This window comes from Phalacrocorax aristotelis, chromosome 2, assembly GCF_949628215.1.
Source record: "Phalacrocorax aristotelis chromosome 2, bGulAri2.1, whole genome shotgun sequence".
Lineage (NCBI taxonomy): Eukaryota > Metazoa > Chordata > Aves > Suliformes > Phalacrocoracidae > Phalacrocorax > Phalacrocorax aristotelis.
The window spans coordinates 56,794,955-56,821,057 of NC_134277.1; the positions used below are offsets into that span (position 1 = coordinate 56,794,955).

The 26,103-nt window shown below is 37.4% G+C and overlaps 1 protein-coding gene across 3 annotated transcripts in view; it reads left to right on the forward strand.

Moving 5' to 3' along the window:
• The window catches only part of SUGCT (succinyl-CoA:glutarate-CoA transferase), a 333,594-nt gene that overhangs the window by 231,101 nt on the left and 76,390 nt on the right, over positions 1-26,103 (forward strand). The window contains exon 13 of one of the 3 annotated variants that reach the window (XM_075083704.1): positions 12,278-12,354. The exons of the other annotated variants lie outside the window; for them this stretch is intronic. Coding sequence (XP_074939805.1) covers positions 12,278-12,319 — 42 coding nt within the window. The 3' untranslated portion in view covers positions 12,320-12,354. The remainder of the gene's footprint in view (positions 1-12,277; positions 12,355-26,103) is intronic. 3 annotated transcript variants of the gene reach the window in all.

Consider the following 26,103-nt stretch of genomic DNA (forward strand, 5'->3'; position numbering starts at 1 on the left):
CTGCCACTTGGGACTTTTTTTGGCTTTTGTCCATTTTATTCCAGTTAGCATTTAGTTCACACATCATTATGAGAAGCACTGGTTACAAAGATACGCAGCTCTTGTCATAACAGAATTATTTTGTATGCACCTGCAATTTGACGTTTGTGTTGGGGGGATATTGTAGAGTGAATGAAAAACCTCAAATAATAGCTTTTTTCCTGACTCCACCTGCTATGGAGTTGGTTTGTTGTATTTTTGGAGGAAGGGCGTTGAGGTGGGTTTTTTCCTTCTTTTTTTTTTTTTTAAAGAACAATCTGAAGGTGTGTTTATGGCGTTAGGGAAAGGTACATTGTTGGTTATAATGGTGTAAGCAGAGAAAAAAGGAAAATCTGTAAGACAGATGGCTATTAACATGGTGTAAATACCCTGTTTTTGAATGCAAGGGGAGAAAGGTGTTCCATATATAGTCCTCAAGCTGGAGGCTTCATGTTTGTAATAGTACCATGGCAATGTGCAAGGATTAATCACTTCCTATGTGCTATTTGTAACAGCTACATCAACAAAAAGCGTTCTCCAGAAGCTCTATATTCTTATTGCATTTAATGCTCTTACTTCAGATACACTGAATTCATTAAGACCACCCTAGCTGCCTTTGCCACATGTATGCAAAAGAAAGGACCCGCAACCTGCTTGTACCTGGCAGCCTGGGAATCCCCTGGTGCGTGAAGCTGTTTGTCCCTGTACCCAGTTGTCTCCCCACCCCTTGATCACATACCAGAGGCAAGAAGGGGGAGGGTGTCAGGGCGTGCTGCAGCTGTGCTCTGCTGTGACTCAACCAGGTGCTCACAGAATTAGGGAGCTATAAATGGCTTCCTGATAGTGTCCCCCAGCCTGCCTTCTCCCAGTAAAACTGCACAGGAGAGTGTCTGGCTGATAGCATTCACAAAAGCAACAAATTTGGCCTTGAAACACTTCTTGCTGCTCATTGCAGGAACTCAGATGGCTTAGAATGAGAATGACCTAATGTACTTCAGCAACTGCACTGAAACTAGGAGTTCAGTCTCATGTATCCACATTAAGTGGAAAGACAAACAATTTGAGTTATGTTAACAATGCCTCTGTAATGGAAAATGTTGATGCTTATGCTGATGGGAATTTCCTCTAATTGATCTTCTGTATTTAAGAAACTGTTATTGGAAACTGATATTTCACACCTTCATACCATGATGATTGTTACTTATTAAGTGCTTTTATATCATGATGTCTGGGAGTAAAGGGTCCCCAAATACATGCTAATGTTAATCCATCTTGTCAAGTAAGTTCTTTCATGATGTGGTGTGACTGGAAAATGATCAGTTGTGAGCTTTGCTTTATCATTTAATTCAAGGCAAATGAAAAAAGTAGTTTCAGTATTTCCTTTTACTAGTTTTAATATTTTATTCAGAAATTCTGAGGTTTTTTGGGGAGAGGAGGATGTTGTTTTTTGAGGGAGGCTTGCTTGGCAGGTAGTCATTGGCTATTTTTGTTGAAAACTGAGTGTCAAGACAGGAGTCAAGTTGCAGTAAAATAGCTCGTGGTACAAGGTAAACTGTATGTTTCCATGGAATATATCCTGCGATGAAAGCTTCTTTCTTAAGTAGACACTCTCTCTAAATAATGCATTCTTTCCAGACACCGTTGCTATTTTGTTCTTTGACAGGTAATTACAAACTTGCTCCTCAAAAAGAAAAAAAAAGAAAAAAAAAAAAGAAAAAAGAAAGCCATACACCTACAGAAAAGCTTTTAAATGTAGGTCCTACTTAATCTGGTTTAATTCTTTGTTTATATAAATTCATGTGTGTTTTGAGAGCTCGTTTTTCAACTTTGAAGCACCCTTCTGTATTTATTTCTCAGAAACATTTTGTAGCTCTCATACTATGAGAAAAAACAATGCTGGCAATGAGTTTGTGTATATAAGCTAAAGACTTTTGAAATGCATGCTTTTTTGCCAACTGCAGTTACCCGTTTTAACTGAGAAGCTAGTACCAGCCTTGTAGAACAGTGCCCTAAAAAAGCGAGGATTGCAGATGATCGCAGAATCACAGAATGGCAGGGGTTGGAAGGGACCTCTGGAGATCATCTTGTCCAACCCCCTGCTTGAGCAGGGACACCTAGAGCAGGGGGCACAGGACTGCATCCAGAAGTGATGTTTGTGAATTGATTGCCTGAGTTTGCATATAATGCTTTATCTCAAAATAAGCAGTTACAGAACGATGTAATTTTTTTGTAGCATCCTCATTGCATGAAAAAGCCACGAAACAGATAAGCTAAAGAGAGAAAGGAAGGGAGGATTTATGGAGAGGATGTGACTCAGGGATGCAGGATCCTTCCAGATCGATAGAGCAGTGCCCAAAAAAGAATGACATCCAGCTGCTCTAAATTGACAGATGGAGAAGAGGCCTGGGATGAAGAAAAAGAGTGAGTGGGGGAATAAATGTGGTCAGAAGTGTAGGGTGGAGTTGGTCCTTTTTGCATTTCACAAAAGGAGAGAGGTAGTTGGATTTGGGAACGAACAAGAACCTAGTCAAGGCAAATGAGGCTTGCTTCCCAGAGTGAGAGGATTGTTTGGTGGCCGTGAATGTTGGGATTTTTTGTTTTGTTTTGTGGTGTTGGGATGGGTTTTTTGTTTTTATTGGGGGAGGGGTGGTTGGGTTTTGTTTTTGTTTTTTTGTATTTTCAGTGAAAACAAAGTTAAAATCCTTTTCTGGTGGTCTGAAATGGTTTCCTGCAGGCAATTAGGTATAACCCTGTCACCCCAAATCAAAATATTTTGTTAAGCTTTAAAATACATTGTTTTTTCCTTCTTTATTTTTAAAGATGAGTTTGAAAATGGAAACATAATTTAGAAGAAATCACTTTGGAATTTGTTTATATGATGTGTCTTAGGTTTTGGGGGATTATTTTCAGCCAAACTATTGCTGATTTCAACCTGAATTTGTAAATTATTTTCAGGTGGGTTCAAAACTAGCATATTATTTGCTGAAAGTACTACCCAGCTGTACAAATCATGAAATGTCTTGGGGACTTTTTCAGAAGGAAAAGCTGTGTGCAGTACATAATTGCTTTCAAATCCTGTAGATACCATCTAATCCAAGTGGCCTTGGATCCAACTTGAAGTGCTCAGCCCCTAATTGTGTGCCAAATACCTGTGTCGTTTGGGAGTTCAGATTGTTGGTTCACAGTCAAGAAAAGAATGCCATCTTGCACTGTGTCAAAGACCATTCATGAAAATAATTTTTTTGCTGTTTCCTGTTTCCAAAACTATTTTTGATTGTTCTAAGTGCTGGTCATACATCCTTTGTAAAATGAGGCTCTTTAAAATGGAGGCATTCAAAATATCTGGTTACTGGTGAAAAATGTAGTCTTAATTTAATTGGCTTGATCACAGTGAGAAAACAGAAATAACCAAGTAGTTTGCTTAAAGTCTTAAAAAAAGGGGGCTCCTGACTAAAGAAATATATGCATATTTTAGCAATAAACTGCATACCCCTGACTGAGTGCTAGAAGCCTCCCTCTCTTTTTCTAATAATTGTCCCTTGGCACATTCATCTCTATGTGTTGCTTAGAGGCCTGTCTGGTAATCTTTAGCTAGTTTTAAATCACAGGTTTCTCCATATGCAGGCCAAATGTTACAGAAGATACTGAAAGTTCATGCATGCGTGTGCACACACTCTCAAAGGCTTTAAAACATCCACAGCTATCTTTAAAGGGCATATGCTAACAGAAAAAGTTAATAGGCTGTGGTACAGGAAGGAGTTTCAGAGCAAAAACAAGTTGTCAGATATTCATAAAATGCTTTTAAGAGTACAAAATTTTGATCTGTGTATTGGTTTCAGGTACCCAGAAACTAGGGGGTTTGTTTGGCTCAAATTACAGGTCTTTATCTAATAATGATTAAAATATTGCGGGACGCTTTAGTTCTCACTTGAATGCCCTTCCTAGTTACAGGAGGCTATTACGTGCTTTTACTGTTCTATGCTGCAGAAGTACTTTCTAATCTAATATAATCTTTTTGCTGTACTTACTACCCTGAGTGTACATTGCAGGTTTCATAAATAAAACAAAGACAATTTTGTTGTTTGAGAAGCTGAGGCACAAAGTGGCTACAGGGGCTTTCAGGAGGTCATAGAAAGACTGTACAAATTTAGGAGAGAACTCTGATTTCTCTATGCCGCACTCCTCCATCAAGACCACCTTGTCATTCACAGGCAAAATTGTGCCACCTGGGAACTGGTGTTTGTCACTAAGACCACCTTCCTGTAGGAAGGATGGGAGGGTATTTGTGATAGGTGCCGGACTAGGTGGAGTTGTCAGTGGTGTAGCATCATACTTGTGTTGAAATTTGGACCTAATTCCCATAATCTGAGGAAGAGGAGTCTGGTATGAGTGAATATCTGACAGTGCTACTGCACATGATTAGTACTTGTCTTTCCCAAGTTCCCCACTGAACATCTTTGCTGTGCTATTTTACTCCTGTGGATTGACATTTTATGGAAAAGAGTAAAATTGGGTGGCCGTTGTGTCACTCGTACACACATGCACAATTGGTGCACTCACATGCATACTCATGTATACTCTTAACAAATCCCGAGATTTGCTTCCAGTTCAAATTTGACTATGAATAATACAGAACCTGTTCTGCCACTTCTCCTCTGACGAAATAATTTATCAAAGATGTAGGCTTTTACCTGAACATAAAGTTTGGACTTCTTTTGAAACAACCTTCAGGTAAAAATAACCAGTTCTTGTAGACGATAATAAGTTTTGTTTCTTCACACACTCACTCACTAGTTAGCAGCGTTAAAAAATTAAATTGTATTTACCTCAAGTATTTAAACAAATCTACATCTCTTCAGTGACTATGACAAGAACTGTGTTACGGATAAGTTTCTTCTAAACTTAACCTTATCTTAGACTTCAAACAATTTCTGTCTAGCAAATCTGACTGTGCAGGAGGGCTGTGTTAACATTTTGCAATATTGTTGTCCAGCACTAGTCAGGTAGTGAAGAAAAAAAATATCCTCACCTTTTAAAACTATGCTTACGGTAGATTTTCCAACTGAAATGAAAGGGGATACTTTTGTCAGTTCATGTCATGGTTATTCAGCTGTTTGGTACATCATGCTCTTCTGTGTTCTCTGTAACACTCATTCAGTGTGGAGATAGTGGGGAATATGCAGCTGCTGTCCACGTCCCAAGAATGAAAGATATCAGATAAAAGGTTCAGCAACACCCTCTTGTTCAAAGGGAATGCAAGAGCAAATTTTGGAAACAGGGTGATATCACATCCTTGGAATAAGTTGTTATTTTATTATGACTTTTTTATTATATTACGTGGCCTCAGTATACAGAAATGAAGTATGCTTGAGTATTTTGTAGTTTAGATGTGTAAAACTGTGATAGCCAAGGGTAACTGGGGGCAAACTGACCTTCTGTTTCAGGAAAAGATTTGGCAAGGAAAGATTTATCATCATCTTCATGCTCAAGAGAAAGCAATGTATTGTATATTCAGTGATGTGTTATATACATTGCGCACTGTGGAACGCACAAAGACGTTATATTTTAAACTGATTTCACATGTCCTTCAGTGGAGAGAGGCAATGTGTTGGTGGATGTTCATGGGATATTCATTAATATACTTAGTCATCAGGAGTTATGTCATGATGATCTTTTACAGAATACATAAAACAGCATGTTTAGTAAAAGAAAATCTTGGATGACTAAAAGATTATAACTAGCAGAGAGAGTAATGACAGATCACCATAGGAAGTTCTTACTGATGGAAGTAGGCACAAAGAGCAGCATTGGCATTGACATAGATTGTCATAAGCTGTATTGAGAACACAATTTTTTCCACGCCATTGCCTATCCCTGGCTGCTAGCAAAGATTTTGGTCATATTCCAATGGTTTTTTCATAGTTAAAGGTCTCACAGTAGCAATAATTTTAAAGTCTTCTGTGTATTAAACTGAAAAAAACCCACATAAAAATAATCTATCTTTCAATTCCAATAAAGTGGAAAAACCAGAAATGTAGTTCTTGCCTCCACAGAGGCTGTTGGCATTTTCCAGTAGTTAGAAAAATGGCCAGTGTGAACAGACCAATTTGTATTTAAAATACAGATTTACAGTGTCAGATGGTATCTCCTTCTGAGCAATCTTGTCAACACATAAGGAAACAACATATTCTGCCTGAAGTAATATGTGGATTGTAAATCATAAATCATACTTTACCTCAAAAAAACCCCACCCCTTTCTCTGTATTTAACTTATGCAAATCTAATTTTTTAAGTCATTACATTGTCAAGTACTTTCTAGAATATTAAACCTATAAAGCCCTAGGAATCCTAGAGTGAGAAGGGTTTTGGTTAGAGGCCAAATATTCTGAGTACATTGTATGTGTTTGCATGTGTGTATGTATATACATGTAGGTATCTGTATATATATAAATATGAGAAAGAAAAAGATTCCACATTTTAATTAGACTGTTGGATCTGAGCACAAAATATTAGCCAACGCAGTGCAACAATAGAGCAGGGCATAAGAGCTTAGCCTAACAGAAAAAACAAGAGTTTTCTTTGAATCTGGGGGGGGTTTGATCTATTTTTTTTTTCAGAGAACTATGTGACAGCTCTGTTCAGTTCCTCACCCAGTGTAAAACTCTTTTCATCTACCCAGAAATAAAAGGGAAAAGCCCTTAAAAATGAGCCTGTCCTTAAAGTAGCCCAACACAGATATTGGCATACTTTGAATTTTTGACATCAGCTTTCTCCTTTCTCCTCTTGAGAGGGAAATCAAGTAAAAAATCTTTACTGACTTGGCATAGTATTTGTTAAAATAATTAAGAACCTTCATTTGCTCCCTGCGATCCTTAAATGATAACTTTGTTATGAAAAAAAGTCCTCATCATAAGGTCATCATGTAAACAGAATATTTTCTGTCTTGGCAACAGAAAGATGATTTTTAATATCAAAGCAAACAGGTTCTTTAAAAAATGTGCATCCAGTCCTCCACTGGCATTTTTTAGCTCTTTGAATGGCTCATTTCACCAAATGAAATGTGATCTATGTTTTTCATATGATAGAAACATTGACTCCTTTAACTGAATTAAACCCTAAATTTAGGGGATTTGGGTAGGAATAGATATTTGATAAGTGTTCTACATAGATAAGGCAGAAAAAGACCCCAAGGTCAGAATTTCAGAGCAGTGTTATTGAACAGTCTAATTATTTATGATATGATAGATGTGACAAAAAGTTTTTGAAAAAAGCTTCCATGAAAGGATCAGCATGAAGAATAGTAATGTTGAAATGTGATTTTTATATAGGATTTGTTTTATTCACATTTGGCAATGAGGAGGGGAAAAAATAAGTTATTTTTATTCCATGGTGCTGAGACCGAAATTCAAGTTTTCTTTAAAACTCATTGTAAATGGAGTATTTGGTGGAGGCCATGAACTACTTTAATACATATTCCATCATTCTGTGCTGCATTTTTTTCTTGTTTTTATTCACTTCAGCGTACTGAATGATTGAAAATCCAGCTACAGCTAGCATAGGCTTCATTGTTGGAGCCGAAGCCTTAGATGTGCACTGAATGGCAAGTGGTGTACCCAGAAAACCTAATGCTGTCTAAAGGGAGAGAAGGGCTGGGGTAGTTGGATGAATACTTAATTCCTTATATCTGTTTTATGTCTCTAGTCAGCCTGGAAACACAGATTTCCTAGTGAAAGAGTTATATGGTCTTTCCAAGAACTCTGCTCTCTTGCAAAAGAAAAGATCGGCTTCTATGTACAGCAATGAAGGAAAAATAGGAAAGAAGGAAAAAGATATTGCGTAGGAATCTCAGCAGAAAAGCTAGCTTTAAAAAATAACATTCCTACTGGCACAACCTCTTGGCCTATAATAAAGATGAAATCCTCACATGACAGAACACTCCATTCCCCTGTGTCAGAAAAAGGATACTGTCTAGCAAAGACTTTTGGTTGCCCAAAGCAGTAATTACCGACACACTGGAATGAGACAAGAAATTGTTTCTTTCTGTTCTATAAATTGTGTGACAAGGACTTAGTCTCCTTCACTAAAATCTCACAACATGCCCGTGGAACTGTAAGGAAAAAAAAAAAACAACTCCAAAATAAAAACTAACCTTCCCCAAAGAAACAAACCTTTAAAATTTTAGGATTAAATCTGCAGATTCTGTTAGTTTTCTTCCATCTGTCACGTATTGCATTCATAGCTTTCCATATGTAAACAATAGTCACTGTAATTCACCACTTAACAGTAATTGTTGCTTATGTCAGCAATCAAATTTTTTCCAACGGGAGAAGGAAATTAATATTTTGCTTTGTGTTTTCAAGGATTAATGCATATGGTCACCATACTAAAGTGCAGTTCCAGTGTTTAATTTTTTGTTTAAATTGTTTCGTGAATAACTTTATACTTCTGCTTATTTGGGATAGCTATGGAAAAAGGAAACATTATATTTGATCCCTTACTGTTGAGCGAAGGAAAGGCAAAAGCACCATAGCTTGGCATGGAAACCCATCTGGTTAATTCAGTGGAATAACTCCCTTTTGGCCATCTTTCTGATTATTGTATTATAACATATTCTGTTTCTTTTTCCAGTCTGGCCTCTTGTACATACAGAAAGATATAACTAAGAAACCGAAAAGTTCCACTTAGGAAGATTTTGACACATTTGGACCAGTAACTTTAGGCCTACAGTTTAACATGGATTTTTCAAACAGAAATATAAAATTATACTTGATAATGCATGTGTCCTTATTCTTCACTGTCTTTCCTGATCACATTTTTTATTATACTTTTCCTTATTTTACCAAACTATTTCTATTAAGGCAGCACTCTTTTTATATGTGTTATAAATAATTTTAATGGAACAGGCTATGAGCATCTGCCCTTATTGTTGAGAGGAGCCACCCATTGGTTTACCAAAAATGTCTCTTGCATATAGGTTCTTTATGTTCAAATTTAAGCTTTGTTTTCATTTATTCAGTAGTTGACAATTACGGTGTCAGAATTGTACTGTAAACAAAAGGCATACGGCAATCGTTAACAGAAGCCATGGTTCCAACCAGGTGAAGTTATAAACAAGGCAACTTTGTGAATCTCAAACTAGCTGTCATGGTTTTTTTCCTGTTAGTGTTTCCCCAGCAATTGGTTATAGATGTAAATGAGCATGTGAATTATGTAAATGTAAAATATTATTAGAAAAATAATTTAAGATCTTTTAGAGTAGTTCCAACCATAAACAGACACAATCTTTTATGTCTGCTCTATGTTATAGGTCCCATTTTAATTGGAGCACTAAAGCTGGGCCCTTTGATTCTCAGTTTTGGCAATCAATCTAACCATTTTACCTTGATTTATACCTCAGGGATTGAAAACTGTGTTTTAAATAAGGCAGAAGGGGAGTCTGAATCTGGATCTTTTGGCCATACAACTTCTTTATCAACATAAAAAAAAAATATGCTATCCAACAGCCCCCTCTCTGTGGCAACACAGAGAGGAACATTCATTTTCTTTTTTTTTAATTATAAAACTCAAATTTCAATCAGAAAGGGAGCACAATATAATTCTGGCAAAAGTGCAGAAAAGATTTTGCATTAATTCCAGTGCAGAATAAAAGAATTTAATGAAACCTTGAAACTTGACATGAAATTGGGCTGTCGTCTTCACTGTTGTCATTTCTGATCCTTCTAATCTGTTTTTCCCGCTGACTTCAGAATAATATAGATAAAGCCTGAAGATCAATAGATCCATTTCATCCTCTTGACTTATATATCATTCTACAACATGAACAACATTTTGACTATTCTTGGCCTTCATCTTTGGTGGGGGTAGACTTGCTCTCCCTTCAGAATTATATATATCTTAAAATAATGATGCCGTTAAACCCTACAAACTCTGATTGTATCTCGTATAAATAACCTGAGTTTTGAATGAAAACCTTCCATTTTTAGATAAGTTCAGCCATGTTATTTTTCTGAGGCATGTATATATATGCTGCCTTTTGCAAGACAATTCTGATCTAAGAAATGCTGGTAGCTGTCTGTGTTTTCCTAAATAACAGATATGAGATCAGAGTTGAGGCCTCGGCAGACTAATGGCTCAGTGTGTGCGGGTTGTAAGAAATAAGACATTTTCACTTTGTGCAGACATTCATATATAAAGTCCTCCTACTTATATGAAGGGTTAATGAAGGTCAGGTTTCAGCAGAAAGAAAGAAGCCCTTCCATACAACACTAACAAGACTTTCTTTTGACACAAATATGTTTGATCACCCAACATGCAACAAGTACAATCCTTCAAATTAATGGTGTTCAGCCAAATGTAACATCACAAACACTGGTTTGAGTTACACATTCTTCCAGAAAGGATAAAACCAGTTTTTTTGGCTAACTTGTATAATTGAAAATTGTTAGTGTCTGTGTTTATGTGCCAACAAGTGCACTTGGGCGCCTCTTGTCTGATCAAGACTGTCGCCTTCTGTGTCCTTTGGGAAAAGAGAACCGCCAAACACCACAAAAGGTGACATCTGAGCAGACAAGGTGCTGAGCTGAGTCCATTAATCTCTTATTAATCATGCTGACATTTTAAAGAATGATTTTCTTGAATGCAGGGAAAAAAAATCTCCCAATAGCTTACCAGGTACTGTGAGGACTGGAAACAGGATGGGTAGTCAGAGGCCAATGCTGGATTGAATTTTCTGTTACCAAGAGACAAAATAAACAAATATGTTTCATCCTGAGAATGTCCACCTGGGGAAGAGTTCTCAAGGGACAGTCACTCACTAGGCCTTTTGGCTTCCTTGGATTGGGATCAAGCTCCTGAGGGAATTCCAAATTTTGGGCAACCATCTGAAAGAAATTTCCCTATTGCTTATTGGTACAGGGATTTTTTTTCTCCTTACTTAGCTTTTTGATGTCTGGACAGATTGGTTAACTGTTTGCTCTTGCATTTCCCTTCAGCCTTAAGTTGATCGACCTAAACATTTATTGCTTGAAGCATCTGTGGTAACCAGACGTTATTCCTGCTTGGTAGTATTTTCTTATTAAAGTTTCATTTACTTACGTTCAGACCTGCACAGAATCCATTCAGGTACACTTTCGGAAGTGATCACGATAGGGTAATCCTGTGGGAGGAATGCAGTTTTCTGTTATCTGTTGCTGTACTTGTGGCAGTTACATGTATTTGTTGGCCTCTTGTTGGCAAAGAACAGGAGACTCTGCCCTCACTGTGCAGGCATCACATAAAATCTCTCTGCATATATATACACTATACATATGTATACTATACTATACTATACTATACTTGAGATGTGGACACATTAGTTCTCTGTCATATATTTTTTTTCTTCAGCTTACTATTGAAAATTCTTTCTCCTCCTAGTCACAGCCACATCAAAATCTTCCTCTTTTTTACTTGTTGTCTGTCACTATACAGCGTGCTACAGTATGAAAATATTACTTTTTACCACTTACTACTCTGTTGCTTACAACTATGTGGACCCTAAGGCAGAAAGCTATGAAGTTAGGCATAGACACTGATATAATCATTGCAGACATCCCTGTAAATGTTTTAAGTGCTGTAATGGCTTTACAGTGTTTTTTAGAGACAACTGAAGAATTCTTTGATTTTTTCTTTTTCTATTCTTCTCTGAAACTCTTGAGCATTTACCTTTACTCCTAGCAACTGTAGCAGAGATCCATAGGTTGCTGATCAAGACAGTAAGTCAATTAAAAGCCCTTCCCTTCTCTTTCTTCCTTTGCAATTCCAAAGAACTACAAACAGACAAAGTCACATGTAAGATTACCTCTCTACTTGCCCAAATCCCTCAGGCACTCACGCAACTCTGCTATATTCTTGATGTTAGTATCATTATAGATATAATCTGTAAGGTATGGTCTCCAGTAATTTCCAGATCCCCATACGAGTTCATCCAGCCCTGACAGCATTGCAGCTCCTCCTGTCAGGTATTGTTCTCAGGAGGTGTTTCCAGATGTTATAAAATTGCAATATATATGCTTTATTTGTAGAAGTTACCTTTATAAAAGAAATAATATTTAAATATTCTTTCTAGCAGAGCAAAAAAAGCTAAGTTTAAATCTTTGCTAAGTTCATCTGAAGCATTTTGGAGTGCTCTCTCAGAAGATACATGTACATAATGTTTATAAAAATTCAACCATAACAACTCCTAATATTAATGTTTATGATATTTGTCCATTTTTCTTTCCAGGGTCATCTGAAAATAGAACACATTGCAAACAAAGCCAAATAGATCTTCTTAACATTTCAGTGTTCAGGCAATATAAGGTCCGTACAGACTCTGTAATGTTAGGGTTTTTTTACCTCTACTGGCTTTAAATGGTGTTATTGCTGCATTTCTGAATATCGTATATCATATTAACACTCCAAACACTTTCCACCATTTTAGCTTTCATCAACAACTGTTCCAAATTGATCAGTTGAAGTTTATATTGTGTAGCTCAGATATTATGTATCTATTGCCCATATTCCTTAGTTTTTGTGGTTTATATTTGAAAAGGACAAACTGTTTCTCACTCTGATCCGTGTATCTTCATGGTCATCCAGTCCCAAAAAAATAGTTTAGAAACAATTTTATAAAAGGAGACATTTCCTGCAAATAACTGGTGAAGGAGAGTCTGTTGCAAATCTAGACACAATTAAGAGTTTCAAAAATCAAAGTGTAATCAAAAGTCACCTGAAAAATATGGTATTATCTTCCTTGGAAACAGCTGTGTGATGTTCTTCTAAGTTAGGGGTTAAATACAACTTAGAGAGATGTCTATAAACTAGTAGATCAAAACAAATGAAATTTTACAATGTACTAGTAAAATACTGTCCTACTATATTATTGAGAAAAATGCTGTCACTGCCTGTATTCTCTTTTATATAAATCATTGTCCTGTGTTCTTCCCCTTCATGGATACCTTGCACTAACAGATTAGTACCTGTGCTCTCTAAACAGAATAATATAGTGATACATATTCAGAATAGAATATGTATAACTGTGGTTTTATATGTATATACACATATATATGTAGCAGAAGTACGTTCTTGTAAAGAAAGTGCTGAGGTGACCCAGGCCATCAAATGCCTTGAGCATAAAAGGAGAGATCTGAACTTTATTTGACATTAAGTGGGGATCTAGTGTAACAGCTGTGATTCTGAGGAGATATGCCATGGCCTACATCAGTTAGGATTTCTGAGTCTCTGAAATATCCATGTCTGGATATACTGACTTGCTGTTAGTTGAGCTGAGGAGTTAGAGAGCCTTGACATTGTCAGTAGTTATGGGGTAGTCTTCTACCTGATCGAGGCTGACAGGACATTGCTGGTGATTCTGGTCAAAACAGAGATCATTTTAAAGTGAACTGTTCAGTACTCACTGACTAACCATTGAGGTGCATAGAAATGGTAAAGTGGCTACAGATTCCTGACTTTTTTTTTTTTACCTCTGTCTTTCTTCCAGTGTAGTCAGCTGTTGCTCACGCAGGAGCTGGTCGGTTGTAGCAGTGATTATATGACCGATGTGGGGGGGACTGATGAAGTCGTGTACTGTCTACATATGGCTGGGACTTGATTCAGTACTGTTTCAGCTCGTTGCTCTGTGTAGCTATTGAAAATAAACTGAGGGACAATTGATACTTTTGAAACCCCACAAATACCATTGTTACTAAGAGTATTTGTTAGGTTATGCAAAGGACTGCCAACAAAGTCCTTGATTTTGCTAGGTGCTGGATAAACTTTGTGAGCCAAGGAGTTCACAGTCCAAATAAAGCAGGGGTAGGGCAGGGTAGAGGTATCAGACAAGAGTGTGTGAACAACGTGATATTTGGGAAAAATGTCATTTCCACAGTTCTTGGCTTCTCAATTGTCCACACAGTTTGAGGAGTCCAGTGGTGGAGGAACAGTTTCCTGTCACTACTTACGGGGCGCACCTCTCCAGGAAGGACTCAAATAATTTTAGAGTGCTGCTCTCACTGCGGAGGTCCAAGATGATGAGAACGGATGTCTGTCCTTTGCCCATTGATGGGTGGAGAATATTCATCAGTCTCCTAGGTGGTGTCAGTTGTGTGTCCTGGCTTGATTCCAGACTATGCTGTGTCTAAAAGGTTAATTTCCATTAGGTGAGAATGTCCTTGGCCTTTGCCTGGCTTCTCTGTGGACTAGCTCGTGGGAAATTTGATACTGGGCGGTAGTTGGCTAGAATCAATGTATCCAGGGTGGGTTTCCTTTCCATGGATAAACAGAGCATGTGTATCTCCGGGAATAGGAGTTTGGCATCTTCTGCCAGCACTCAGTTCACTCATGGCCATCAAAGGTGGTTCTTTTTATTACAGAGGTTCAATACACTACATAAGCAATCTCTTTTGTATTTTGTAGCCTATCAGTGACTAATTTACATTTTCAGATGCAGTATTTCAGCTGACTTATCTAGTTGTCTGCTTATATGAGTTTGTACTGTTCACCTTCCTGTTAAGAAGCATGGGTTAAAGTATTATGCAACCTATTCCTGTGCTCTGTTTTGGTCCTGTAATATCTGATATGATGAATTTAAGTTCATGAATGCTGGTACTTCTACTGCAGTTGTATCTCTTTCAGTGACAATGAAATCTTTTGTCTTCACACCCCCTCTTCTTACAGCAGAATCTTTAGTTTTGTTTAGGAAGTACATTTGATAATACTTGTACCTGAAATACAGGAACTAATTGTTTTTTACAGCTGTTAGGGATGAGAAAGCCTGATCTCTGCTTCAGCCTGTATTCCTGACAACAGTACTTGGAGATTGGCCTTAGTGTTCAGGATGCTTCTTAGTTTAGTTTTGTGCTTGATTCATATACATACTAATACCAACAGGTATAGAATTTTGTCTCTGAGTTTCACTTAACCCTGATGGACAGAGAGTCCTTAATCTAACAGTCTAGCAGGTTTTCAGTAGTAGCTTTCTCTAATCAACTGAACAGTTGACAACTGGGATTTTCATTGTAATCACAGAAAGCTGCACTAAAGGGACCGGTACTGTACTCATATTGTAATCTTGCTTTCACATCTTGTATGTGTCAAAGCAAATTGATCTGATAAAAGTTGGTTTCTTATAGCTTCTTGTACTAGTGGTGCTTTACATCTGGTAACCCCCATCACGGCAGCTGATTATTATCTAGTACAAAGTTAACACGTCACTACTGCTACTGTGCTATACAACTCTGTATAGGCGAGGGAATTTGCCATCTATCATCTGTATTTTATGACCACAGATGTTTTTATTTGATAGCACCATTAGTCATGATGACAAAATTTGTGATATTATTCTGCTACTATTATTTTGCTATTGAATAACCCACTTAAGGATAAACATAAAAGCCATCTTATTTTTTTCCCAGCAGCATAGAATATTATTGTGTCACAGTATGAAAAAGTCATCACAGATTAAAATTGTACTTTAAAGGCTATCATCATATTTGAAAACTGAAAGGACCAAGAATAAGATTGGGATCCCATTCAAGTAATGTTTTGTCATTACACTGTGTCAGGGATCCTGAATCATTTCTCCAAAAGGTTAGATCTGAGGTCAGTACCTGAGTTTTCTCGCATGTGCTTTATAATTGCCTTGAGTGGAAGTTTGCTTGAATAAGAAGTAAAGCTGGGAACAGAGCTCAGTAAACATTATCCACCTCAACACAATAGCAAATTTCTTATTGCTTTCTGAGGAAATGGATTTGAATCTTCTAAAATACATGTTCTGGCATGTGCTGGTAGGACTCCTTCTGTTCTGCTTTCTCATATACATGCTTCAAGAATGGATTACTGTTGGAGCGAGAATTTCTGATTTACCAAGATATTGCTTCATGTGTCCCCCATCCTTCAAAAAGACACCCGTTTTGAGGATTTATATTTTCACTGGCCTCAGCCTTAATGTTCATTATTGTAGCAATCCCTGTTTGACATATACTTCACATGATTTTAATCTTCACAGTTGTGGGAGTTCCATTGTAAAAAAGATGCTATTAATGTCCTCCAACCATTGTTCAAACATTGCCACCTTAATAAAAAACAAAACAACTTTTAAATGTTCTCTTGGTGCAGGCAAAGCCGTTCTGCCTTTTGCTTTCATTTCAGCCTGTAGGCAAACATTAGTTTTAAAATTTGTCACATAGTCTGATCACTTTCCAGGAAAACAGGATTCAAGTCATTTTTAAAGTAGATTCATAATGGATTAAACAGTTGCCACAAAAAGAAGAAACATTTTATTCCTTTCTAATGTCAGAGGAGCTGATACGCTCTGTTTAGCAGTAAAACCTCCTAAATAGCTCAAGCATTCACTAACTTCACAAGCACTAAACCTAGACATAAAACAGGAAGGAGAATTTCAGTCCAAGATGTAATAATCTTATATTCTTCCAATTGCTGTGTTAATAAGCCATCTATGTTTATAAAGCAGGTCTCAGTAGGTGTATCAGAAGTACAACCCTCTAGAAATGCAGCATGTAATAGTATTAAGTAAACATGAAGGTGAAAACCTGACTTTGTTGAAGTCATTGGAGATCTTGCTGTTGACTTCCCAGGATCCAGAATTTTACACAGGTTTCAGAGTGTAACTTTATGAAGTTACAGTTTCAAATTCAAGCAGGATTGACTCAATCGTTTGTAGGAAGGTCCATGAGTTTCTGTCAAGGATTTTTGATTAATATCTAGAAAAAGAAGTCTTGTCTGTTCTGAGAATAGCATTAAAGATTGTTATTTTACATGGTCTTGGTACACTTGGAGAATTTTCCCCTTCTAAAATGGCTGAACTTGGTTACTTTAGAACCATATGCTGTGTGTAGCATGTCTGTGTATGTATTTCTTTATAATTTCATCCTGCTAAGTTGTGGGATAAAAGTAAAGGAATTAGCACTCAAAATAAACCAAAAAAATGCTTTAAAAAAGAAATAAAGAGATGGAAGTATGAGAATGATTCTCAATGTCTCAGTTGTAGGCTACTCTAGTTAAAAAGACTAAGAAAATGCTGAGGAACAGTTTTTTGGAAATTAGACCCCTTAATGACACCTCATTTTGGGTATCTCAACTCTCTAATTCAAGTTTGAAAATGTAAGCTGTATACATGTTCTCCAATTACTTTTACTAAAACACTGAGCTAAATCAGTTTGCAAAGAATCACTCAAACATTGCAGTTAACTTACAGAAAATAATACTTTCTGCTAATGTCCAGCAGTATTCCCAGCCGTTTCATCAATTTTTAAATTTAATCATGTCATGGATTTGTACGTTAAAGGGCAAAAGAAAAAAAGACAGTTAATATTTCCCTCTAAGCCACACGTACTTAACCATTCTTCAAAATAAGTAACTTAGACTCTGAAGACACAGTGCTTGAAAAGAAAGGCCCTGTTTACATGCAATATGATTTAGCAGCCAAATAAATGAGAAACTTTTTCAGCAGGAATTGCTTCCAAGTGGGAATGAAGCCCATCTCAAGGACAGCATACTTACCCTGGAACCTAGCATCTCTGCTGTGGTAGCTTACTCTCCCATTTTCTCATTATGGCCTGTTTTCCTGAAGTTCATTGATACCCACTGGTAATTAATCGGAGACCATTGCTTTTACCAAATATTGGGTAGACACTCTGTACTCATTCACCTCAGCCTTGCATTACAGCTACATTTTAGCTTAAACTTAGCAGCTCCTGTTCGCTGCTCGGTTAAGTGAGGGAACCCCTCTGTTTACTTTGTGTAGGTTCTCAACAAGAGAGAATTATTCTTACTCAGTGGAATGTGTGGAGATATGTGCTCACGTCAGCTGAGGTAGGAGTGATTCTATCAGTACCCCAGTGATAACCTAATGTTAGTTAACTCTGCTGTAGGTTGACTTCCAGAAAAAAATCATTGGTGTAGACTGATTCTGAAGATGATATTACATTCCTTTGCGAGGTTACTGTGCTCTACGATTTAGGTGTTATATTTAGCCTGTAAAGAAAATATAGTATAAATAAATGATGTAGAGTTGGGCAATGATAACAGTTAACTGAAGCTGTAAATGCTTTGTGGTATTACAATGTGGTTAATGCTCATATTTTGCAATGCCGCATTACCCTTTAGGTATGCCCTACACTAACGTAAGCTGTTGTAATTCCTTTTCTTTAGGACAGGATATGAAAACAGAGTGGATGAATGACATTCATCCGTTCTAACCATTCTTGGATAGCCAGTATTAGAATTCTTGAAGTCTTGATGTGGTTTGATAAGTCAAGTAAAAAAGGAGGAAATGATGATAGTTATAGCTGATAGCCTGAACACTTGTGTGCCTGGCACGACTTTGGATTCCTATGCCTTCACAGTTTGACTTCATCCTCTTCTTTGTGAGGGAAAATTATTTCAGTAATGGATTGGCTCTTTCAAGTTTTTGCTTAGGGAGTTCACAAGATAAAAGCTAATTCTTCTGTATGTTTTCAGTTTGCTGTAAGAATGAAAACATAGTGGTATTCTGGAGATTTGCAGTGTGCACAAATAAAAATCCATTTCCTAGCTTTTTCTTGTACTAAATTAGAGCCTAATTTTTCTACATGCTTTAAGAATTGTTTCTGAAAACCTATTTTACAAGGACGCATAGTATCATCTCCCTGTTTAAGAGGTAAATCAAGAGCTTATTCACAGTGTTTTCCATGATCTGTTTCCCAGGCTTAGGTTTTCAAAGAGAGTTTCCTTTAAAAAATACTTTTCTGTCTTGCAGTTCAATTTCCTGTAGTACTGGTTATGTTGAGAATCACAAGCAAAGTATTCTCTGAAAGTTTGTGGATCGTGATATGCAACCTAAGCTGGGAGGGGTAGAGGAAAAGGAGGGAGGGCGAAGGTTCCTTCCTTTCTTAAAAGTAATTGTCCTGATGTGATGGAAATTGCAGTCACCTGCCTAGCAGTGGAAAATCTTTAGCTATAAGGAAATCTACAGCATCATCACTTCATTATAGTTGCTAGCAACCTCATGCTGGACAGCAGCTTTGATGAGACTGATAAAGGCAGGGTTATTGAAACAACAGAAGTGTTTGAGGAACCATAGTTATAAGCTATACAGATCTTCTTGGTGAAGCTACTGCATAAAACTTTATGCTCTTGCACCTGGAGCAGATTTGGCACTTCGGAATGTGGAGCTGTAGGTTTTTGTTAGTCGAGGGTAAGTTCAGAGATAATGTCAGGTGGGATATTCCCGTGCTGTGTGAGTATAAATGAGATCAGATTTCAACACCAGGTTTTATTAAACTTTATTCCTGATTTACCAAGAAAACTTGAATTAATCACTACTGGTCTTGTGGTTACTATGGCTGTATATCTAAAACAACTGAAGTCTTCATTACTCAGCCCATTTCAAACTGAACTATTAACTTCCCTCCATCTCAGTTGCCCATCTTTAAAATTACTTGCCTTCTAGTGCTGCAGTTCTACAGTCATTTTTTATAAGTGTTACAAGGCTCTCCGACGTTCTTTTCCCTAAAATTGTATACAATATGCTGCAAAAACGGCATCTTTGTTTTTTAAATGTAACAAGGAATTCTTCTTACCATGTAAACGTTCAAAACACAAGGCAAGCAAAGACGATAGGTGTTTCTTTTTACCTGTATCAGTGCATCTTTCTCCCTTCTTGTCCTAATTATTCCTTAGAAACATCTGGTAACTTTCTAACTGACAAATTTCTATTTCTGTTTTATTAGCTGAACACCTGCATGCCAGCTGAGTATATACAGACATTCCTGAATATCAGGAGTGCTATTGCCAGCCTGACTTGTAACAAATTGTAGTGTGATATCACAGTAAGATTATCCTTACTCTCCCATGTTAAAATGTACAGATTAAAAAGCTCATAAATCCTAGTACTTAGGGTACTAGCTTATTAAAGTACTAGCGTATTAAATCCCTGGTACTTCAGTGCACTACAAGTAAAACACAGTATTAAATATACAGATAAATATACAGTGTTCCTGCTTATCTTCTTTATTCTTTCACTTTGTGAAAAGCTATTCTGGCTGCTTTTCTGGATGATTAGTTAGCCCAGGATAAGCTGAACTCAAAGATGTTTTTTTAAAATCTCCAAGTGAGATTTTAAAATTTAAGTTTTCTATACAAATAGAAAACTTAGTTTAAAAATATGTCAGGCCAGTGGGTTAAGTTTTAACCTTGTGGAAGTCTTTGACACTTTCTGGTCAGCCTCTGTGATGCCACCACGTGAACTAAAATCTACAAAAAGTATAAGTCAAATAACACTTTTATCAAGCTAGGAACCTTCTTTTAAATAATAGATGTAACATCCAAAAGAATGTTATACTAAAATATTCATAAACCAATGAAAAGATCTAATAATTAAAATAAAATCCCAAAAAAAGGCCAATACAATAAAAAAAGGCCGTGCATGCTTGCGAGCTTGTCTGGTTTTTTCTAGCTATGTCAGTTTCAGAATAAAAGGTATTGGCTCTCTTTCCAAATCCTGCTGTGTGTAATAATTACTGTTCCATGCTTCATTGTTATTCTAAGAGCACGTTATAGTCTGAGGCAGAGTTTCTGCTGTTGCATCTCACTAGGATAATAGTGAGGTTCTTTTGTTCCAGTCCCTTAGTTTGTCACATGGGGTCGATAGCATTCCCAGTTGAGCTTCACCTGGCTGACTGTTCCGTGTGTGTGCTGAGTGGAGATTTTTTTACCATGCCGCTGTCCTGCTATTTGACAGGAATTGTCTAAGCTGTCGCCTCTTCACTGCTTTCTGCTAGCTCTACCTTACATACCCTCTTTCTGCAGCTCTCGGCTCCAGCTGCCTCTCTTCAAGGCTCACAGCCCATTCCCACAGTCCTCTGACTATTTTCCTTTCTAATCACCTGTGCATTTCCCAGCTGGGCCATTTACATCAGTTCTGGCAGTCACCTCTTGGCTGTGTTTGCTGATTCTGGTCTGAATTCTGGTTGTGGTTTTTTTTCCCCCTCCCTTGATATCATCTGAAGTCTCCCATCTTAGAGGCTCTCTAGAGCTGTATTTGTCTTTTGTTTTCTCATAATTTGCCTTATTTGTCTTTTCTTTGCCTTACTTTCTCCTGCATTATTTCTCATCTTGGGTTGTGTGAATAGGGATGTTACACAGGAGAAGCAAAGCTCATTGGGCAGACGCAGCGTAAGTGAGAAGGGAGATGGTCAATTCATGGATCGTGACGGTGGGTTTTGGTCAAGTCATGGGTAATGACAGTAGGTTTTGAAAGGGAAAATGTAGATTGAATACCAAGAGAAGAGCTGTTGAATATCACCCATTACCCTGTGAACGAAGCCATAGGAGACTGAAATGAAACCGGGAAAACTTTAGCATGAACAGCTCTGTAAGAAACAGACGGGCCTAAATAAGTGAATGGCCTTGATGGCTGACCAGATTTCTAACGCTTCTCATTCTTGTGATTCCAGGAGAGAGTGATGAAGGGGAAGGTGATAAGCCAGAAGGGCTGTTTTGTACAGGGAATGAACGATAGAAAATGCAGCACACTCAGCTGCTTGGAATAACCAGAAACTCATATTGGAAAAATCTTATACAGCAGAGGGTTAAATTTGAGCCTATAATTCTTAGAAAACATGTTAGAATTCATATGAAAAAGCTTTAAGGACTTCATTTTAATTGACCTTGGATATACAGCAGGTCACAGCCTTCTGGGGAATTAGAACGAGAATGTTCATCAGGGAACAATACAAGTTTAGAAGGTCAAGAGCCGATTCCTAATCATAAGTGCAAATGTTCTCATGTGTGTTTAATATGAACTGGGAAATACTTTGCAACACATAGGTCTGGAAGAAATTGGAGAGGAGGCCTTAATATATAATTTTTATATTAAATATGATATTTTGAATACATTGTTTAATGCATTTTAAAATAATGAGAAAAAGTATGATAAAGGGCCAGACATAGCCATAACTGCATGCTTTTTGTAATAATGAGATCAATAAGCAGCTGAAGCAATGACCTTCCCGACGTGTTGTTGAAAATTTAATTGTGAAGACATGGGTTCTAACTAACTTGTTTTACCAAAACAGGAAGGGGGGTGGGGTGGGTGCAAAGAGTTTCCCACGTTAAATTTAGGAACAGTCAAAATGAAACAAATGCTAAAATTATCCAATTTACTCTAGGCTTTGAGAGGAAGAATGGGCAAGTAATTGTCAATTATGGAGTGGGATTGGAATGCAGGTTGTAGAGGGATAATTAATTGAGAGATATTTCATTTTGATTAGCGTGGCTTGAAAAAGTGCCATCTGAAGTGGTTTCAGGACTGCAGGGCGGTCTGCTGCAAATGGGCAAGGGACTGGCATGCAGCACTAATGGAGTTACAAAGTAGATTAGAATCTATCACGTTACTGAAAATAAAATAAAGGATTAAGGAAAAAGAAAGGATAGTCTTATGATCAACAGTTAGGTCCAGGAAACCTGGGGTTGTTCTCAGTTTGTGCCATACAGTTCCTGTGTGGCCTCTGGCATGGAGTGGAGGGCTGGATTGCAATACACTCCAGGGGCATTCTTGCAGGGTATAAGGCAGCTCCCCTACCAGGATGTTTGTATTAGTGTTCCCTTCTCACTGTTCTAGGTTGGGCATCAGAAGAAAGGGGAAGAGAAGGGGATTAGTGGGTTTGCGGCTGGTACTATCCTTCTTTCAAGGTCAGTAGGTGGAGTTGACCGGGGAAGAGGTCCGCTCATCTTTGCTGTGTGTTTCCACCCTGCATGCTGACCCACCACCCCAGTTAAAGGGCTGCCGGGAAGCAGCTGTGATTGAGCTAGTGCCATAGCTCTTCCCAGGGTTTCCATAAAGCAGCACACATGGCAGCTCATTCTTCTCTTTCATATCCCTCCATTTCACTGTCTCTTCATAAACAGATAATGTAAGCGTTACCTTTTCCAAATATTTCTATGTGGTTATCTAATGCAAAGAATATTGGCATCTTTGGGCAAGACAGACAAAGTACAGTTATTAGTTTGCTTATGACAAACAGTTATTAATTTAGCTGAGAGAGTGATTTTCATGTTGTTTTCATTTTGATTAATCTGTGAATTTTGGAACTGAGACTTTGAGGAGGGGATATATCCTCCTCCCCCTGTGTTCCCTCAGTGGAGATTTTAGGGCTTCTTAGAGCAGGGGTCCAAAATGGAAAATGTGGTTGCTGTGAAGAGGCATCTTTAGTGCGGTATGTGAAAGCAGGCTGCCTACCTTCCTGCACGAACCGTTTCACCGCAAACAGATTCCTCTTCTGACACACAGCTTTCAGCAAAATCAGCCAACAACTGTTAGCCAGACACGAGTGTCTTTGGCATTCAACAAATTACTTGCACATCAGACAGTGTTGATTACTACCGGAAAACAGTATAAATATCACATTTTATATTACACTTGTAAAATTGATTCTTTCCCCCTTTGCTGAGTTAGTATGCCAGAAACTTTGTTAATTGTGTGATGAGATCGAGGAGATAATTCTGGTTGCAAAATTACAGACAAACAAAAGAAGAATGCATGTTTAATTTTAACATTCTTCAGCTGATTCCATTTTCTTTATCACCTGTTTGCATTGTTGCAACCCCTTTGTCCAAATAGAGTTTTAATTTCTGCTGTATTCTGGCTTCTGTACTGATTAAATATGAATCAAGTTTAGCACTGTACATTTTTCTCTGTTTTACCTTATTATAAGCTTTCCTTACATTTGTACAGACCATCATAGATTTGTTAATCAAATGACATAAAATATTTCAGTGTTTTCATGTGAATAGTACTTACAAGGAGAGTCCTTTAAAAAGTTCAAATGAATAGTTGATTTGCCAGATGATGTTATTTTTCAACCTGAACTGCTCAGTAATTCTTTAAATAGATTCATCTGAAAAAGAAAAATGAAGCACAGTATTTCTTTGCAGCCATTTGAAAAGGGGCAGTTTAGAACTTTTTGATATTTCGTCTCAAAGTAACATTTAGAGACCAAGTTCATTTCTACCTTATCAGAACATGAATATCAGTACTTAGTTTCCATTTGAAATGAACACTTCATTTGACACCAGAATTCATTCTTTATATCCTTTTGGTTTGAACTATGGTTTGAAAAAGGAACTATTTGCAGAAGGATAGCGCTGTTAAAAATACTTCTTTACTTCTAGGAGGCTTCAAAGTCTCAACAATTCCTGGATAGAAGAAATAGAATTTAACTCTACTGATTTAAAAATTTATGTTCTGAAAATACAGGCTCATTTCCAGTTGCACACGTGAATAGCGTAACTACTTTGAGTTCCCAGGAACATTGTGCACTGATAAAGCTACTTACATTCTTAGAAGAGTTTGAATGATTAAGTCTCTTAAGCGTTTGTGTCTACCTAGAAAGGCAACAGAGGTTTTGTAGCTGTGCAATGCCTGAAACAGCATACTCCAATATTTCTCCAAGCACAGCTGTAGAAAATTTCTTTTATCATTGTTATTTATAGTAATCTGGTGCTGAATTTAGCTCAAAACAACAACAAAACAAGGACAGGGGGATGGCACTATGAAGCTTGATGCTGGATGATCTTGTGTTCTTTTCTTCATAACAATGTGGTACTATATGAGATTGAGCCTGCTGAAAATTCTTGAAGGTCAAAAAAGAGGAAAGGAGAGGCAGCCACCTTCATGAGTCAGGTAGATTTCAAAAAGGACCATTATAGATAAGTTTGTTCTGAGCCCAGAACAGAAATAAAGAAAACAAATTGAAAATTGAGAAAATTAAATATAAATGAGATTGGGTTATATATTTGTCCTTCCTAGCTTTTCTTACCAGTTATAGTACTACCAGGAAAATTCACACATTCTGAGTGTTATGTACAATAGCACATGAATAATCAGATAAAAGATCATTGTTGCTGACAAGATCAACTTCCTGCCGTAGATTTGCTCAAGTCTGTAGTTGAAAGCATGAGACATGGGAAAGGTACATCTTCCACTGCTTCAAGACTCAAGCCTGCCTTTAAAGCTGCTTCTCTGCCTTTGAAAGGAAAAGCTTCTGAATTCCTGAAGTAAGACACATCTTAAACCATATGAACCACTTTCCGTGCTGACAGAATTTAGTTAAAGCTCATTATGTAAAAAGGTGCTATAAGGAAACTTTATAGAGTGAATGCTCTTTATAAACTGGAAGCTAACGTTCAGCCAGTTTCCATTTAATCCTCCAATATTGCCTGCAGCAGTCAAGTAAATTTCATAACAGACTCCCTCCCCCCAAATGAAAACCATGTGCCTGCTTCATTTTTTACACCTTTCCTAGTCCCCCCATTCAAACCTTTCCTCAGTGCTTTAAAGAACCTTGCAAGAATTCATGGAATTAAAATAGCAGAGTTAACTCTGGCTGCTATTAATTAGGCGACATTAGCACAAGTACTGTCCTTCCTAAGCAAGCTGAATTACAGGCATATTGACATGGGTGTATGGCAATGGAAATTGTTAAAAAGCATGTATGTACATTCTCTATTCTTGGAGCTTCAAAAATTGCATTAGGATTTTCTTTCTCCATAGTGAAATTAGCTTAAAGAGAGAAGCAAGTAGACAAAGTAGTGTGATTTGATAAGTGCTCATTTTAGTTAAATTGATCTAGGGCAAGAAGAGAAGTCTTGATTTTGGGCTTTTTCTTATAGAATACTTGAATGCCACCATTTTTAGAAACAATGTATTCATTGTATATTGTCCAAGTAATTTCTGATTTAATTTTTTTCTGATTTATGCCATTGGAGACTTCTTCTCTAAGAGAAAATCATTTCTGGAACAACCATAGACTTTCTTCATGACCTTAGCATGCTAACGCATAAAACTAACTACCGGCAGGCATTAGCAAGCAGGAGTCTTAGGGACATCTGCACTTCCTCTAGATCATCGTTCTGTCCCTCAGAGAGTGCCACCACTGGCAGTCGACCTCATAATTTTCAGTGCTGCAGAACGGCACAAACATTTTATTGACTCCTCAGATCGCTGAGGGAATAGCTACTATTTTTCTCAGAGTGATGGCTCTACTAATCCTTTTTCAAGGCTTAAATGCA